Source organism: Camelus bactrianus, chromosome 1 (genome assembly GCF_048773025.1).
Source record: "Camelus bactrianus isolate YW-2024 breed Bactrian camel chromosome 1, ASM4877302v1, whole genome shotgun sequence".
NCBI lineage: Eukaryota > Metazoa > Chordata > Mammalia > Artiodactyla > Camelidae > Camelus > Camelus bactrianus.
In genome coordinates this window covers 24,695,248-24,712,105 of record NC_133539.1, presented here as the reverse complement: position 1 = coordinate 24,712,105, position 16,858 = coordinate 24,695,248, and the positions used below count along the sequence as shown (strand labels likewise).

The 16,858-nt window shown below is 36.2% G+C and overlaps 2 protein-coding genes and 1 long non-coding RNA gene across 4 annotated transcripts in view; 2 read left to right on the top strand and 1 right to left on the bottom strand.

Moving 5' to 3' along the window:
• LOC105073298 (multidrug resistance-associated protein 1-like) overlaps window positions 1–3,870 on the top strand; it is an 80,224-nt gene extending 76,354 nt beyond the window's left edge. The window contains exon 28 of the mRNA XM_045520839.2: window positions 702–3,870. Coding sequence (XP_045376795.2) covers window positions 702–753 — 52 coding nt within the window. The 3' untranslated portion in view covers window positions 754–3,870. The remainder of the gene's footprint in view (window positions 1–701) is intronic.
• A 12-nt stretch (window positions 3,871–3,882) lies between these two features.
• Window positions 3,883–14,347, bottom strand: HSPA13 (heat shock protein family A (Hsp70) member 13). Its single transcript, XM_010960292.3, has 5 exons — window positions 14,219–14,347; window positions 12,336–12,676; window positions 9,688–9,901; window positions 7,854–8,021; window positions 3,883–7,051 (listed from the first exon to the last, which is right to left on the bottom strand). Exons 1-5 carry the CDS (start codon window positions 14,241–14,243, stop codon window positions 6,387–6,389), a joined length of 1,413 nt encoding a protein of 470 aa, XP_010958594.1. The 5' UTR covers window positions 14,244–14,347; the 3' UTR covers window positions 3,883–6,386.
• Window positions 14,348–14,425: 78 nt separating this feature from the next.
• LOC105073091 (uncharacterized) overlaps window positions 14,426–16,858 on the top strand; it is a 159,342-nt gene continuing 156,909 nt past the window's right edge. Inside the window, exon 1 of one of the 2 annotated variants that reach the window (XR_012506217.1) lies at window positions 14,426–14,558. This is a non-coding gene — a long non-coding RNA (uncharacterized LOC105073091). The remainder of the gene's footprint in view (window positions 14,559–16,858) is intronic. The other variant, XR_835666.3, reaches the window with a different exon arrangement.

The window sequence follows — 16,858 nt, the reverse complement described above, 5'->3', positions numbered from 1 at the left end:
CCGAAGCCTGGGACACAGCCCTTCTCACGCCCCACATCTGTGTTCTTGCATCAGAGAGATATGTACTGTACAGAATGTATATAGGCTTTTTCAAAAGGCAAGAAAAAGGCCGCGAGGTGAGAGGTGGGTGCTCAGGTTAAAATAAAAGTAGGTACACACTCCATAGACAGAGTGCAGCTTGTCTCCGGATATGAGGGAGAGAAAGAGGTGACCACGAGTCATGGTGTTGCCAGTTTTCAGTGGGCTCATAGCTTCACATGCCTGCAAATGGGAGGACTATTCCAATTACCCTGGGGAAGGGGCTGGGATTCCCAGGAATCGGGTCACTGACCACTCTTTTGCCTTGGGATTGTCATGGCACCTACGAGCATGCTATTTATCATGCCAATATATTACAATGAGGATATAATGAAGGTCAAGTTCTGCTAGAAGGCAAACCTCCCGCCATCTTAATCCTCAAGGGCAACTGGGAGTTGAATCTTCCACCATGTTGGTGTTAATTGCTATCATTCCTTGAACGGCTGTGCTCTGCCCTCTTCCCTCCAGTCTCATTATTATTTTACTCTTTCTCGTTCCTTCCAGTTCTCCTAGTTCCCTCTTTTCTGGCTGTCGTTTTCTAAGCAAGTGGATCATCTGTAGAATACAAAAATAAGGACTTTCGGCTACATTGTGAGCCACATTTCTCTACATCTTTTCATAAGGATGAAGACTATCTTGGTAGTTCCTGTGGTGGCTGATGAGCTGCTGGGTTAATGAGGCCACAGTAATGGGTATGAACTGGGTAAAGGCTGACTGGCTTCTCTTGCTGATGATGGCTGACCAGGTAACTAGGTTTGCTCACTTGTTGTTTACAGACAGACCAGACTGAGCATGTGCTTAGTTATCACAGTTGATCAAAGATAGGAACCTTTTATCTCATGAAGGCAGCACAAAGAGGAACATAAACGTGAACAGGTATCTGAGTAAAACAAAAATAGATCATAAATTTAAAAAATATTTGTGATATTTGTGAAAATTTTAAATATAGTTTTTCCAAAATGTTTAAAAGGAAAATGACAAATATGTACTTTTGTGTGTCAAGGATCGATTTTTGAATCCATGTTTATAAAACTCAGCTCATTATGAATACACTTGTGAATGATTATTGGTTTATTGCTATTTTTCAACTCTGATATACATAGTAGAAAATGTAATGTGGTGGTCAGAGAGTAGGACAAAATGAACGATTTGGAATGCCTGACAGTGGAGGGCCACAGGAACTAGGCATACAAAGTAACACAGCTTCAGTCACCACTAATTCTTTGGACATCTGCTTCTAGCTTCCTGTTCTGAGCATTTGTGGGGATTTCAGACCAGCCTCTGCTTTCCCTGTATCGCCATAGCTATGACTTTGCAGAGGTAATGGACAAGAATTAAAGTTGGCCATGGTGCGTAAGAGCTTGAAAACTTGTTTCACATACTTCCACTTTTTAGTAGAATCAGTTCCTTTTTATTCCCTCTTGGCCCGAAGCAGAAGTCCAACAAATGACAATTTGACCAAATGTTTAACCACATTGTAAAGTTTAAAAACACAAGAAAGAAAAGAAAGAAGTAAGTGTAAACAACTAAGGGGCTTGTTTTCTTTAAGTGTAAAGAAGTCTCAAGGAGGAAAGGACTGAGTTGGCCAGAGTGCTTCCATAACACCACTGGCTGCTTCTGCCTTTTGCTCAACCACCCATTATATGTCTGTTGATTTATGGCTGCAAACCCATTGCTTTATCTCCAGCATCATGTCTGCATTTCAAGAAGAAAGGAGTGGTGAGAAGCAAGATGTTTGTATAATCTAAATGTGTAAACGTTAAAAAAAGAAACAGCCTGTGTACCTACTGATTTATATGGTTACATGTTTACATCTCAATGGTCAGAATCATGTCACAGCCATCCATAGCTGCAGAAGAAGATGGGAAATAACTTTTAAAGTAGGGGATATTGCCACTCCAAAAAAAAAAAAAAACAAAAACAAACAAACAAACAAACAAAAAACCAGGTTCTAGAAGTAAGAGTGAATAGAAAAGATATTGCAGTAGCATTTAGCAGGTCTGCCACAACTACATTTTGCCACAAAGCATTTTTCAAACACTACAAAATTATCTTAATTTATCTACTTGGGAGACAAAGGAAGGGTAGTGGTTACAACTAATAATTAACTCAAATTCCCAGTTTCCAATACTACAGAGATCTGTTAGACAATATAAGTAAATGGATGAACTCATAACAGAAGTGTATGTGTGTGTGTGTGTGTGTGTGTCTATGTTTATATATAAATATATATAGTTCTAAAATTATAGGTGTTATACCATTTGAAACAATTTAGGTCTTTCAGTTTAGCCAAATAGTAGTTAATTCAATGAGGTGTAAAACAAACTGCGTTTGTTCCTGCTTTAACATCCAAATAAGTTGATGTGATGCAACTGTCTATTCTTTCCAAAACTAAATTTATGTTTATGAAGGCAAATTTATTTTTTCTCATATTTCATCAGAATTCTCAATAGTTTGCAGAAGTTTTAGACCCATAGAATCAGGGGCTTGAGGATATTTGGGAAAATAGCCCATTTTTTGGGTAGCATTTCCTTATAATCTCACATAAAATTAGCAAGTCATTGAACTTCTTTGTTCATGTCCCTATCTTTTTACCATCTCTATTCACAATATTTAGCACTTTCTGTACGAGGCACTCACAAAAAGCCACTGAAGTAGGTACCATCATCTCTATTTTGTATTTAAAAGATCTGTAAATTCAAATTTGCTTGTCAGAAATGTAAAAGATTAAATAGCAAAAGCGAAATCTTTAACATTATCTGATAAACAAAAGGTCTTTCATGGATACTATCCAGGGTTTATTACTGAACAAAAAAGGCACTGTAGGAGTGTATGATGGGATGGATAAGGCAACACAGCATTGGCACTGAGCATGAACTGGATTTGAATCATAGTTCTGCTATCTATTAGCTGTGTAATTCTGGGAAAATTACCTAATGCATCTGTGCCTTAATTTCCCTATTTGAAAATGGGTATAATAGTACCTACTCATGTTTATTGGTACAAAACTAATAGCAAGCATTCTATTATCTATTGTTGAATAACACGTTAATACAAAATGTAGTGAATCAGGAATCTGGAAACTGCTTAGCTGGGTGATTCTGGCTTAGGGTCTTTCATGAAATTACACTGAAATCTCAACTGTGGCTACATCATTTGAAGCCTCCAACATTGGTAAGTCAGGATCATAGGGAGCCACACTAGAAGCCACCTAACTCAATGTGGCACTGTCATTTGTTAATGGAAATAAATATGATGTGTCACTGTATTTCTACTGTATCTGAATCCCTCAGCAATGGCAGGGATAGTTCAAAACAACTATGAAGGAATCACAGGAACTAGTGATTGGAGAATCAAATCTACTACTATCTTTAAGGGTTCATTTGAAAAGACTACATTAATCAAATGAATTTCTTTTAAAAAAATTGTATTGAGCATTTTGTCTAAAGAATAACAAACTTTACTAGGGAAGTATAAAGTATTAACCACGATCAAAGGATTAGTCTACTACGCAAGATTATTAATCATCTCAATTAGTTTAAATCTTGGCTCCATTACAGTCAGAAGCCATTAATGGATTTTGGAGACACTGTTCATATAATACAGAAAATGTCTCTTCTAAATAAGGGAAATAAGTAGAAAAGTAAGCAATACCAGAGACATTCAGGATGCAAGGAACTAGGCAATAGCTGCTGAGGGCACATGCCATGAGCATCAGATCAGCTCTATTCCTAATTCCTTTCTTATTTACATACCACAAAGATGTACTCTGGCCTAGTCCGGAATGGAAAATAAAGGACACAGTTTAAAAACCAAACTGCAAAGTCGTATTTATTTACATTAAAAGGTGAATTACCTGTACACACAAATTTAAGAGGCACAATCTGTTAAGCACAATAACTATGATCTTCAGAACATGTTATACACAGTAGTTATCTGCTGATACATCAGTGGTTCAAGTCAAAACACAGTAAGTACCAAAACACCCCTGACACAAAATAAATTATTCATTCACATATACTAATCATACAAGACAGTTAATATTTTAAAAGTTATGTACTTCAAAAAACACTAGCAAGATGTACAACCAAAATGTATTGTTTGTTTTATGAAAAATGTTTTCAGATTATTATGCATACATAATCCCTTGTAGGATGCATTTTTACCTTTTAAATAAATAAACTACACTGATTTCAAGACTATATATACATTTATATAGCCCCCTAAAATATAATTAAAGACAGACTTTACTTCATTTTTTTAAAGGTGTAACTATACTAGAGAATATGCTAAACAATTGCCTTCAAATTCCAACACTGCCAATCTATTTTTTAGACACAATTACTTAAATTCCAATTTTAGTGTATGAGATTAGCTGCCCTGTTTTGCAAATTGTTTCCTCTAAAGTGTTAATAGATTGTCCTGAACTACCTTATACTTGAGAAATTCAAACTTTAAAAAATCTTAAAATGCTTTAGGTTAAAACTGATACTATATATGGAGATTTTGAAAAATTGAATACTTTTCTCTTAAAGACCTTTGCAAAAAGATCTTTTTCTATTCTGAAACTTATTGAAGATTTCTATGACGTCCAAGAGAACACCTGAATATTTTCATAATGCAGTGAAGGATTCCTCTTTGGCATTTCTCCATTAGTTCTAAAATAAAACATGTCAACAGACATTCTATATTTTAATATCTACCTACTACACGTATTTTCATACACAAAAGTATTTGATTGAAATTCTTTTAACAGCAATTTCATTACTAAGAAACATTCTTTAGATCTGCAAAAACCACTCAGCTTTTTATATGAGAAGCTGAAATGTTTTGATGTTGCTGAAATCACTTTGTTCACTTTTCCTTTTCTTTGATTGGAAATTTAACATCCTTTCAAACTCAACAATGGATAAAGCAGATATATTTTATACTAACAAAAATGTTGACCAGAGTATAATTTTTGAATATTGATAGGAAATATGCCTCTATTACAGAAAAAAAAAAGCTTTAAATAACAGGGGCATCACAGAAATAAAACTGCTTCATTTTCTTCCTTGGTTTTTGTAGCTTTCCTAAAAGGAAACAAACCAAAACACAAAACTGCTACCAAGCTGATTTGTGGACCTTTTTTTCACATTGCATTCCACATTAGATTTCCACGTTACTTCCAGTATTCACAAATTTTCTGCTCTCATGACACACTAACCTTAAGGCTAAAAATAGCCCAAGTCTGTAACTATTTTTAATTGATGGTAGGAAACAAGGAAGGTATTTATAAATGAGTACAATTTCCTCATTTAAAACTAAGTATGGGGAAAAAAACTCAGTAAAACTGAATCAAATGCCAGCTAAATTCTCTACGGTTTACTGAAAACAAACAATGAAACAAAAATGTAAAAGAAATAAATATATTGTAGCTGATTACTGCTGTTTATCAATGTCCGCAAAGGTCTTAAATAACAAAAAATTGGTAGTAATGACGGCTTTATTGTGACATCAACACATTTCTAAAATGCAATTAATAATTTGCTATTGTTTTCTAAACAGGCAGAATCATGGAAATCCAAGCAGAGAAGATGCAAGCAGATGAAGGAACTAAAATATAAGTTAGGCATTTCTACTGTCTGGTGTTGAAATATTTGAATAAATCTGTAGCTATTTCAGAAACAAAATAAGTTGGTCCAATAAATATATTTTAAAAATCTGGAGAATGTAGGTTATGTGAATAGGACACATAATGGGATACTGAATTTGTGAAAGTCGTTTTGTTATATAATATGGCAGTTATGAATATTATATATGCAGCTTAAAGTAACAATAAATACTGCTCTCTCCCACCCAATGTAAGTACCTGCCATCAACACTGTCCTTCAAGTATAGTTCAAATTCAGAGTTACATGTCATAACCAAAGGTATAAATTATCAGCTCCTGTCAATACAATTTAGTAAGAACTGGGAATGCTGTAATTGGCACTAGGCAATGTTTACAGAATATAATTTTAAGTGCATATGGTTATATGGTTATCTATTTCCAGAATCCAAAATACAGCCACCTGTGCTCCCAGAAGAGCTTTACCTCAGTTCTATCACTTTAGAAGTATTTGTTGGAATGGGAGCTCTCCAAAACCAAACAAGATCAATTTGGTCATATTCAATCCTAAAACAAAATATTACATAAAATTTCATATATCTAAGTGTTATCTTTTAGGTAAATTTGCGAGATATTTGGAGAATTTATTAGGTGGAGATGGTCTGATAAAGGGGTAGAGATCATCAGACAAGGTCACAAATAACCATTCCTTCATAATTCAGTTGAAGTTGGTCTTCTGTAAATGCTTATTGGGAATTTCTAAAGCACTGACTTGCAGAGGCCAAGAGCCGCCATCAATCCCTGCTTGGATAGCCACTCCTGTCACCACTGCCAGGTCAGGGTCTACAGACGTGTTGGGATCCTTTCCAAAGAACTCTTGAATGACCTGGCGGATTCGAGGAATACGAGTTGAGCCCCCAACCAAAACCACCTCGTCAATCTCAGTCTTTCCCAGGTGGCCTTCTTTTAACACTTGGTGAATGGGTACGAGGATTTTCTGGAAAAGATCTTCATTAAGGGTGTCAAAGAGCTTCCGTGATATTTCTGTTTCAAACAAAACCTGACTTTCTCCATTTTTCTTTTCAGAAAGGCTATCTCCAGTGCTCTTCACCTGGTGGCCATCTGCTGGGGAAAGTCTGTCCTTCTGCAGTTCAGTGTCACTACTCTGAGGTTCCTTCCTGTCCTTTTCCTCCACTGTTAGTAATACTGAGAGCTGAGCAGACTGATGAAGAGTCAGATTTAATTTGACCATTTCCACAGCTTGTCTCAATCTGTGGATTTCCTCTTTCCTAGATGGTAGGAAGCCATATGTTTGATAGATCTGTTTATATAAGTACTGAAGCAATCTCTGATTGAAGTCTTGTCCTCCAAGCTTATTGTTTCCTAAGTTAAAAATTTAAAAGTTTAATTATTATTTAGAAATATATATGTGCATGTATATGTATACATGTATCTGTGTATATGTATGTATAAAGATGATATTCTGGAAATAACATACCCTTATTTAATGTATTATTAAGATTTTATTCATACAAAGACTGATTAAAAATAATTGGGTTAAAATGATCTTAATTCAAACATGTACTATTAAAATACAGTGCACATCTGGGCTTAAATGATGTAAAAGGAAGCATCTCTTAGTGATATCAAATAATTTTTCAGAAATAAGATACTGAGAACACAGACTGGCTTTTAAGTAACAATTGAAAAAAAAACAAATGTCATTATTCTCAACAGAAGAAAGTTCTTATAATTAAAAAAGTATTAGTAGGCATTTTTATCTTTAAAAAAAAAATCCTTTTGCTTGAATGATTAAAAGGTGAAAAATAGAAAAAAATACTTTAGTAAGGGAAAGAGTAATGGAATATAAATGCCCAGCACCGAATCTAGTTCAAAATAGAGTCTGGTTAGGAGGGAAAAAATGTAGAAATTAAACCACCTATAACTTAAGCTCCATAGGTTTATTTCCTTAAACTAAATTAAAACAAAAGCCTTTAAAAATTAGAATATAAAATACAATTCTTAGATTTCCTAAAGACACCTATTTTGTGAAACAGATTATCAAGTGAAATAAACTGATCATCCTTTATTTTAAAAGAATGTCTTTCCTTCTGTTCCCTTCACCATCACCATTACATATGTTAATGTGCCTAAACCTCTGTACCTTTCCCTGTATTTTCCTTACCAGACATTGCTCGGGTCAGAAACATTCCTCCTTGTTTATTCAGCAATGACACATCCAGAGTTCCTCCGCCCAGATCTATTACCAAGACGTGAAAGACGTCTGCTTTGTGGAGGCCATAGGCCATAGCTGCTGCTGTAGGTTCATTTATTACTCTTAAGATCTTCAGTCCTGTAAAATCGGTTGGAGGGAAGAACAAATCATGAGAGGACATATTAGGAAATTTCTTCCCACTCAATCTTACAACGTTTTAAGTGTCTCTATGACATGAACTCCGCTGAGTAATAATAAGAAAGACAAGCCAGAAACCCCCCAAAATAATGAAAGAAGAAGGATAAATACAGGTTTTTCTAAATGAGTATCATTAAAATTATTCTAAAAGAAGATTATAATAAAAAGAAATAAAGGCCTAGATTCAGTAGAACACATCATTCTATTTATTAATTAATACTTAATTTTAGAAAATCTCTAAGCCTCCTCCTTCATATTTTACTTGGGAATACATAAGCAATTAAACTTTAATCATTTTGTAATGTAACAAATTGCTATAGAAATGAGATAAGCTTACTGTACTCTTCTTTTAAAAGAGACTTTTTGATAAAAACAACAGATGAATAAACAGAAAAGAGATGATAATAAAAAGAAAAATCTAGAAATATACAGCAAAATCTGACTTCAAAGCAAAGTTAGACAGTAAATGTGCAGGCAAAAGATCAGATTTCCTTGAGCAAAATTCCTGCTTTAAACTAACTGCCACACATAATGAGTGGCCTTGAAAGTAACATGGCTTTATGTATCAAGAGCCATAAAACCTATTCAGACTCTGAAGAATTTATTCAAAGACCATAAAACCTTTCCCCTTAGCTCTCTGACTTCATCACTCACTCTGCTCCAGCCACACTGACCAACCTCCAATTTTCTTATGTACCAGCAAATTCTCATTTCATGGCTGCTCCACTGACCATTCTCCCTCCTATAGCATACTTCCTCTATATAGCTGCTTTGCTAACTGCCTTGCTTCCTTCAAATCTGCTTAAATGTCACCTTAGGAAGGTCTACATGACCACTCTTCTCTAAAACCTGCAAGTCCTCCTACCCTCTGGTCACCCGGCAAACCTGTCCCCTTATCCTGTCTTTTTTCCCACAGCATGTTACTTTCTCATGTATGTTGTATCAAGGCTCTCAACCAGAGGGCATTTGGCTCCTCTGGGGACGTCTGGCCACTGAAGACATAAAACTGTCATCATTTGTTGGGGAGGCTATACTGGCATCCAGGGAGTACAGGCCAGGGATGCTGCAAAATAGCCTATAACACGCAGGACAGTCTCCCAGAACAAAGAATTATCAGGCCCCAAATGTCCATTATGCTAAGGGTAAGAAAGCCCATAACATACCTATCTTCAATGCTGATTTTCTGTTACCCCCAATAGAATATAAGCTCCAGGAGAAAAGGATTTATCTGTTTTGTTTACTAAAGCACTCAATATTTATGGAATAGCATTATATGAATTTTCTCCCAATTTAGATTTTTTAAAAACATTATATTCATCTTCACATTAAAAAAGTTTAGAAGAAAAAAATTCCTCATTGCTAACATGTGTCCATGTTCTCTCAGCCTTTGTCATATGCCTGATAGACTGTTGTCATATTATACACATTTTACATGGCATGATAGAACTTCCTTAATTGTCTGTAAATCTATATAAAAACCCATCTAATTTATTTACCAAATAGTTTGTTCAGGTACCAAGTCAGGTGGTTTGCAAACGAAGTACCTTACTACAGATTTTCAACCTAAGAAAATTTTGATAAAAATGCAACTCAGGTATGTGATTACCTGCAAGGTTAGCAGCTTCAATTGTTGAATTTCTTTGTTTTAGATCAAATTCTGCTGGTACAGAAATAACAGCATTGGCAACTGGCATTCCAAGGTATTCCTCTGCCATTTCCTTTAACTTCAACAACAGTCTAGAGCCCACATATTCTGGGGAAACGGTGATGGTCTCATTACTTGTCACAGAAAACTCAACCATTCCATTTTTGTTTAAAACCTATGAAGGAGATTTGCAAAAACAAACAAATAAAAAGTGTGTGTATGTATCTACATATGCATATGCTAACACACATATATACATGCAGGATGTATTCAATCAAAACTTAACCTTTAAAAGGTCATAAAATTCATTTGTTATCTAACAAGTGCATTTACTAAGACTAGAGGTTGTTAAAAGTTATACTTTAAAATCTATAAAATGAATCCACTCCATAGTTTCAATAACAGAAGAATAATAAAATTCACCAATAAACATATAATTGGAACATAAAAGATTCTCAAACATAAATCTGATAAATGAAAGAAAAGATAAAAGCTGAAATAGAAGGAACAACAGTTGCTAAGTCATGTATGTAACTCAAGATCTTCTTTTTTTAAGAAAAATAAATTTGTTTCCAAAACTAATAGATCAGTGAAAGAATGTTCTGGTAAATATTAACAAGAATAATTTTAGTATTTCATTATGTTCTTATCTAAGAATAAACTGTCACTCACATTCTTGTTCCCGTGAAAACAGATGTTAGCCAATTATCCCTGCTAATGTGGTTGTACATTTGTACATTTAAAAAATTACATTAATTCTAAAACATGCTAGTTTCACCAACAGTTTTGTATTAACATCAACAGTAAAGAGCATTAATCTATTCTAAGAAATTACAAGCATTTTACCCCAGTCATTCTAGACTACGTAATTAGGTTTCAATCGAGAAAACCTGACCTTCCAAAAAGTATTTCACCTGTCTGGGGAAAACAAAAACAAGCTATGGACACTATTAATATAAGGTCCAAAGATACCAGTACCTTCAGAGTGATCATGAAACAGAAACAACAAAAAAATCAGATCAATTAGAAACTTAAAAAAAAAAAAAACCAAAACTTAAAATAACTCTTGGATCAATAAGTAATGTACCCAAAGCTGTAATTTAGAGGAAAATGTAAAGCTTTATGTGATTTTATCATTACATAAGAAAAACTACAAATTAATAAAGAATCCGAAGAAAGAGCTAATAAAGAACAAAGAAATAAACCTAAGAAATGCATGGAGAAATTCTTTTTCACCTTTGAAATAGATAAAAATTTTGAGAATTTTTTTGTATGGATTAGTCAATAAGAAGCAGAGATACAATCACCTATTTTAAAATCTGCTTATTGAGAATCCCACTTCATAATTTACCAAAAAAACCCCTACATGGGTTTTTAACATTTAAACATTTGAATGTTTGAAAGGAAAAAAACCCAGTAAAACCCAAACCTACAAATACTTAAATAAAAGCATTAGGAAAAAAAATACAAGTGGATAGGACGGGAAAGGACATTGTAAACATGGTGAGAGTCCAAAAACATTTTTTGAAAGTTAAGAGATGATTTTACCACATAAAAATTTAACATTCTTGACAGTTCAAAAACAAAACTATACACCATCAGTTAAAAAAAAAAAGAAAAAATACTGAAAACTATCACAAAGGTGTTTTATAGTCATTGGGGGAAGGTAAACAATTCCAAAAGAAAACAGGATGAAGGATAAGAAATTGATCACTGAAGAAAATTAAAATGCTGATAAACCAATTTTTAAGAGTTTGACCTCACTAGAAGTCATAGGAATGCAGAGCAAGACAAGATATCATTTTTTACTTACCTATTGGCAAAGACTGAAAAATAATAACACTGAAGATATAAGCACTCTAAAAAATAGGTAAAAGTATATAAACTTTTTGGTGCACAATTTGGCAATATAAATCAAAAGCCTTAAAAACATGCATACATTAGGCCTGTCAATTCCAGTTCTAGAATTCAAATTTAGGAAATTATCAGAGCAATGTAAAAACATGTATGTATAAAGATATTCACTGAAGCTCCAATAACAGTAGAAAACTAGGGGAAAAATAATGTGTACACTGACAGAAACTGGACAGTTAAATAATGGAATAGTTATTCCATTACAACTATGAAAGACAGTAAAATAATGAGGTAAGCCTACTAACTGTCCACGATGTACTGATGAGTTTTAAACAAGTCATAACACAGCATGCCTAGTATGATCTTTTTTTTATGTATACAAATATGCATATACACAAACACAGAGAATATCTATGTATCCATCCATCTATAGGTACATGGGGCTTCATTAGCTTTCCTGCTACAATGAAAGAGCTATGCAGACATTCTGAGGATGGCAGACTGAGAGACTGGTAATGTCCCAAGTCCTTGATAATACTGTGGGGTCAATGAATTAACAAACTCCGGAGCTGCTGTGGGATTGCTTGTTATATGATAAAACTTCCATGCAGATTGAGTCTTTTTTTCTTTGTGATGCTGGTGATGGTGGTGGAGACTCAGTCCATTTAAATAGAATGTTTCATTAACTTGAAGCTAAAGCATTAATTGAAACAGTAATCTGAGCTAAAGTTAAAAGATATTTTAGCTTAACTTACCTTAAAAGGGTATCTGCCAATTTCAGCCTCTAGCTCTTCTGGGGTAAAAATCTTGCCTATGAATCTTTTAGCATCATATATGGTGTTCTGAGGATTTGAATCCGCCAGCTCTAAGCTTTCATACCCCACATAAACATCGTCGTCAGTGAAGGACACCATGCTGGGTATGCTGATGTGCCCATTTTCATCTGGAATGACCTTTACTTTTCCTGTACCAGGAAAAAACACCCCGACTGAACAGTAGGTGGTACCAAGGTCAATGCCAATCACTTTAGGAGTAGGCAATGGTAAATACTGTTGTGCCAAATAGCCAGCCAATAGGAGAGTCAAAACAGCTGATCCTGAAAGACAGGCAAATTAAAAGTTATGTCTTATCAAACTAGCACAATATGCTAAATTACTATAGTAAAGTCCCTTGAATACCACTCTTTGAAACAAGATTAAAGATACAATCTCAAAATTTCTTTTATAGTACTCATGATAACACTTCTTAAACACCAAGTTTGCATAATGTAAACTGACTGTAATACAACTAAATTGAAGTAGCCACAAAAACAAAAATTCTGTATATTTGTGTACTTCTCATGGGTAGGTAAAGGGATAAAATGGAAAAACATTTCAATAATAATTGTGCTACTGCTGACGGGAAAAACCATTCATCTGGAGCAAAAGTTAGATATAATCTAATTCTTGATAAATTAATATTTAGATTTTATAGTTTTATGATTAGCTTTCGATATTATTGTTAAAAATAAACTCTATTATTAAAATTTCCATAGCAAAAACTGTTATTGTAAGGCTAAACTCTTTATCCCTTTATTTCCTGTTTCCTTTCAAAAGAATGAAACGGATAAACTAGATGAAAATAATTTTGTAATTTGCTTAGATAGTCAACTGTCACTTCATAACAAAACAGTTAACTTTTTCTGTACTGAATATGAATTAAGGACATAGTTCTTGCAAAGGTGATATTTAGGAAGAGAGATTAAGTGAAACCCTGATGACAACATAAATGGAAGCTCCCTTGAAGTCAGGTTTTACTCACCGTTGTGTCCCCTACACCAAGAACGGTTCCTAGCCAGTAGAAGATTGTTTAATAAATATTAACTGGTGAAAAAAAATATGAACAAATGCCACGCAGACTGTAAACGTAAATGATGAAGAAAGAAGCTACTTCGAATTTACAATTAATCGTTTTTTTGTTTCAGAAGGCTATGTTATACACCTGTGTCCATCCACGTTACACATAACCCCAAACGCCAATTTGTAGGGGTCTGCTGTGCTAATTGTTAGCTCATCCTCATCAACACGTAACTCAAAGTCATGAAATCAGGTGCCAATCCAACTTTCCTGTTGCTCCTACGTACACATTTTCTGAAGCATTTCATCACCTCTTCCGGAGAGGGTAATTCCTACCTGGTTGGTGGAAACACTGAACTATACATCAAAGAGGCCTGGATCTCTCTAAGTACAGCATCCCATGGGCTTACAGTTCGGGATGCTGCTGCCGCTCCTCCCCCTTCCTCCACAAAGGGGTCTTGGAGATGCACATTCCGGCAGCCTCTCGAAGGCCCCAATTCAACCGAGGATTCAAAATCGACATTCATTAGGGAACAACCTTTCCCGAGGCTCGATGTCCCTACAATGTACGCGGACCGTCGCCGCCAGCCCTACCCAGGCCTACTCCGGCCTGGGCCTTCTTAGAGGCGACCCCCCAACCTGGCGTCATTTACAACCCCAAACCGCCTCTAAGTCACATTTCCAGCGCCCCTTCTGCTGCGCCAGCGGGATCCAGCAGGTGTGACAACCATCCCCGCCCATCGCGGCCTCCCCAAACCGCTCCGGTGCCTGCAACAGCGTCAGGGACCCTTCCGATCACTAACCTAAGATCGTCATCTCTCCGGCCATCACAGTCCCGCCGAAGAGGATTGGGATGACTGTACAGGACGTGAGGCGCCGCCCCCACGCTGCCCGGCAGCCCCGTGTGCCCCTGGGAAATGTAGTCCTGTTGCTCTGACGCGGCCGGAAAAGCTACCTCTCCGACCGGAAAAAGGACTTCATTTACCGGGAGGTCCCGGGGCTGAGGGCCCCCATTCAACCGCTGCCAGTGACGCCAGAGCCGCCCTCCCACGCACGGACTGCCAAGCCAATTAGGCTGAGGTGAGGAGAGCCAAGAAGAGGGACTGGAGTTCACAAGCCTGAAGGGCCTCCTGCCAACTTGAGGTAAAAACAGTTTCTTTAGCGCCGCCCCACCGTTTTGCATTCTGGGAAGCGTAGTTCCGGTCTGTCCCTGTTCACCTGAGTGAGAATGAGGACCGTTAGGTTATTGCGTTTTGGGGGTATGTTCCAAACCAGGCTCAGGTTGCAGCCTTTCTTATTTCGTTCTTCCTACCTTTTGAAGCGTGCTTTTGCCTGGACTCTATAGATTCCAGGTTGGGGTTCCTAAGCCTTCCCTCTCCCCTGCGCGCCCCTAGCATCCCTAGAAGAGGCCCTGCCGCAGTGCGGGCATAGAAGGAGGCCGGGGCGGGTGTCCCTGGAACTCCGATAAGATCCTCAGTCCTGTTTTTGTTTTGGGAAAAATGAATTCAAGCAGTCTTCAGTCAATGTGATTTATCCAGAGCAGCAGAGACACATTTTTTTCCAATTGCCAACACTGAAGTGGGCCGTTAAAAACAAAAATGAAAACAAAATGCCTTGGCTTTCTCTTGAATTAAGTCGGAGTGGCAGGAATTTTCATGCACAAGCCCCATAACATATAGTGGCCATTTAGGACACTTGTGGAGTGTTTTTCTGGTTCTAGGCTATAATAGACCCGGTTTTTCCTCACTTTTTGGTCTCTGGTGGTACTTAATGGCTCTTTCTGAGTGTGTTTTTTCCTTTAGTGCTGTTAAAGTTTGTTAGAACTATGAATCTGGAGAATTGAAATCTGTTTCCTCGTTTTAGATTTAGTAGAACAATCCATGTTGACAGCAGGTCAGCCTTCTAGGAAAATAGTCTGCCACTGAATTTCTAGACGATTTAAAAATGTGTATGAAAGTGTTGATGTTTATTGAAGCTGAATTATGGTTGATGGGGATTCATTATAATGTTCTCGTCACTTTTGTGCAGTTTTAAAATCTTGAATAATGTAAAGAATAAAAAGTCTATGTTTATCTGTGGTGAGTACAATACACTATAATTTCCTTATAAAGAATGCATAGTTCAAACACTCAATTCATTAATATTATTATGTATAATGATCATATTAACAGCTATTGAGCATAGTGTTAGCCACTGGTTAACAACCAGGAGAGACAGAAGGTAAACACGTAAATATAATTTTTTGTGGTATATAACATAATTGCAATACGGACGTCGGGCAGAAACAGAATTGGGTAAAGACTGTATAATTTTATCTTTTATCTTGAAGGCTTAGTGGAAAAGAATATGTCTAAGCAGTACTTTGAAGAGTAAGAGGGAGCCAGCGGGTGGGTTAATGCAAAAATGTGAAACAATTGGCTGGAGATATTACAGGAAGAGGGAACTAAATTACCAAGAGCATAGAAGCAGAGGACAATTTCACAGATCAGAACTAGAGGATCATAAAGCACGAGGTGGAAGTTTGAGAGATAGGACTAGAGATGCAACCAAATCGCAGGCCCTGGTCATTGCGTTTCCTTGCCACCTACCCCTTCCTCCTTGCCAACAGGATCCTGTTTGTTCAAGAAGTAGGTAGAAATTACATGACCTCAGAATGGAAGGCCCTTAATCTAGGAGTGGAATTCAAATGAAACTAAACAGGTTGTTTTTCGTTTTCTATTGCCGCCTTAACAAATTATTACAAATTTAGTATCTTATGCCAACACAAGTTTATTATTTTACAGTTCCATCAATCAGAAATTGGGTATGGATCTCAAAGGACTAAATAAAGTCAGCAAGGCTGATTTCCTTTCTGGAGGTCCTCATTTTCTTACGATCTGGGTACTGAGGGCCATTTTCAGCTTCCGGAGGCAACCCACATTCCTTAGCTCAGTGATTCTCTTTTTCTGTCTTCAAAGCAAGCAATAGTGGATCAATTCCTTCTTAGAGGACATCGTGTAATTAAATGGATCCACCTGGACAATCCAAGATAGTCTCCCCATCTCCAGCTCTGTAAATTTAAAAATATCTGTGAAAAACATTTTGTCATATAAATTAACATGTTCACAGGTTCCAGGAATTAGAGTGTGAACTTTCTTTGGGAAGGTGTTATTCGGCCTACCACAATTCAGTTTCTGGCCACCAAAGATTTAGATCCATTCACATGCAAAATACATCCCCCAAAGTCTTGTCCAATTACACCATCAACGCAAAGTCCATCTAAACCTAATGAGGTCAGAAATCCTAAATATCATTATGTAAATCATCTAAATTGGGTAGTAGCTGTTGTCACTCTTCATTTTTCTTAGCAGGGAGTTAATAGGTATTATTTGGAATGGGGAATTTAAGAAATAGAAGCATAAATAGATCATTTAAGATTATGAAGGCAACTTCTTGAAAAATGA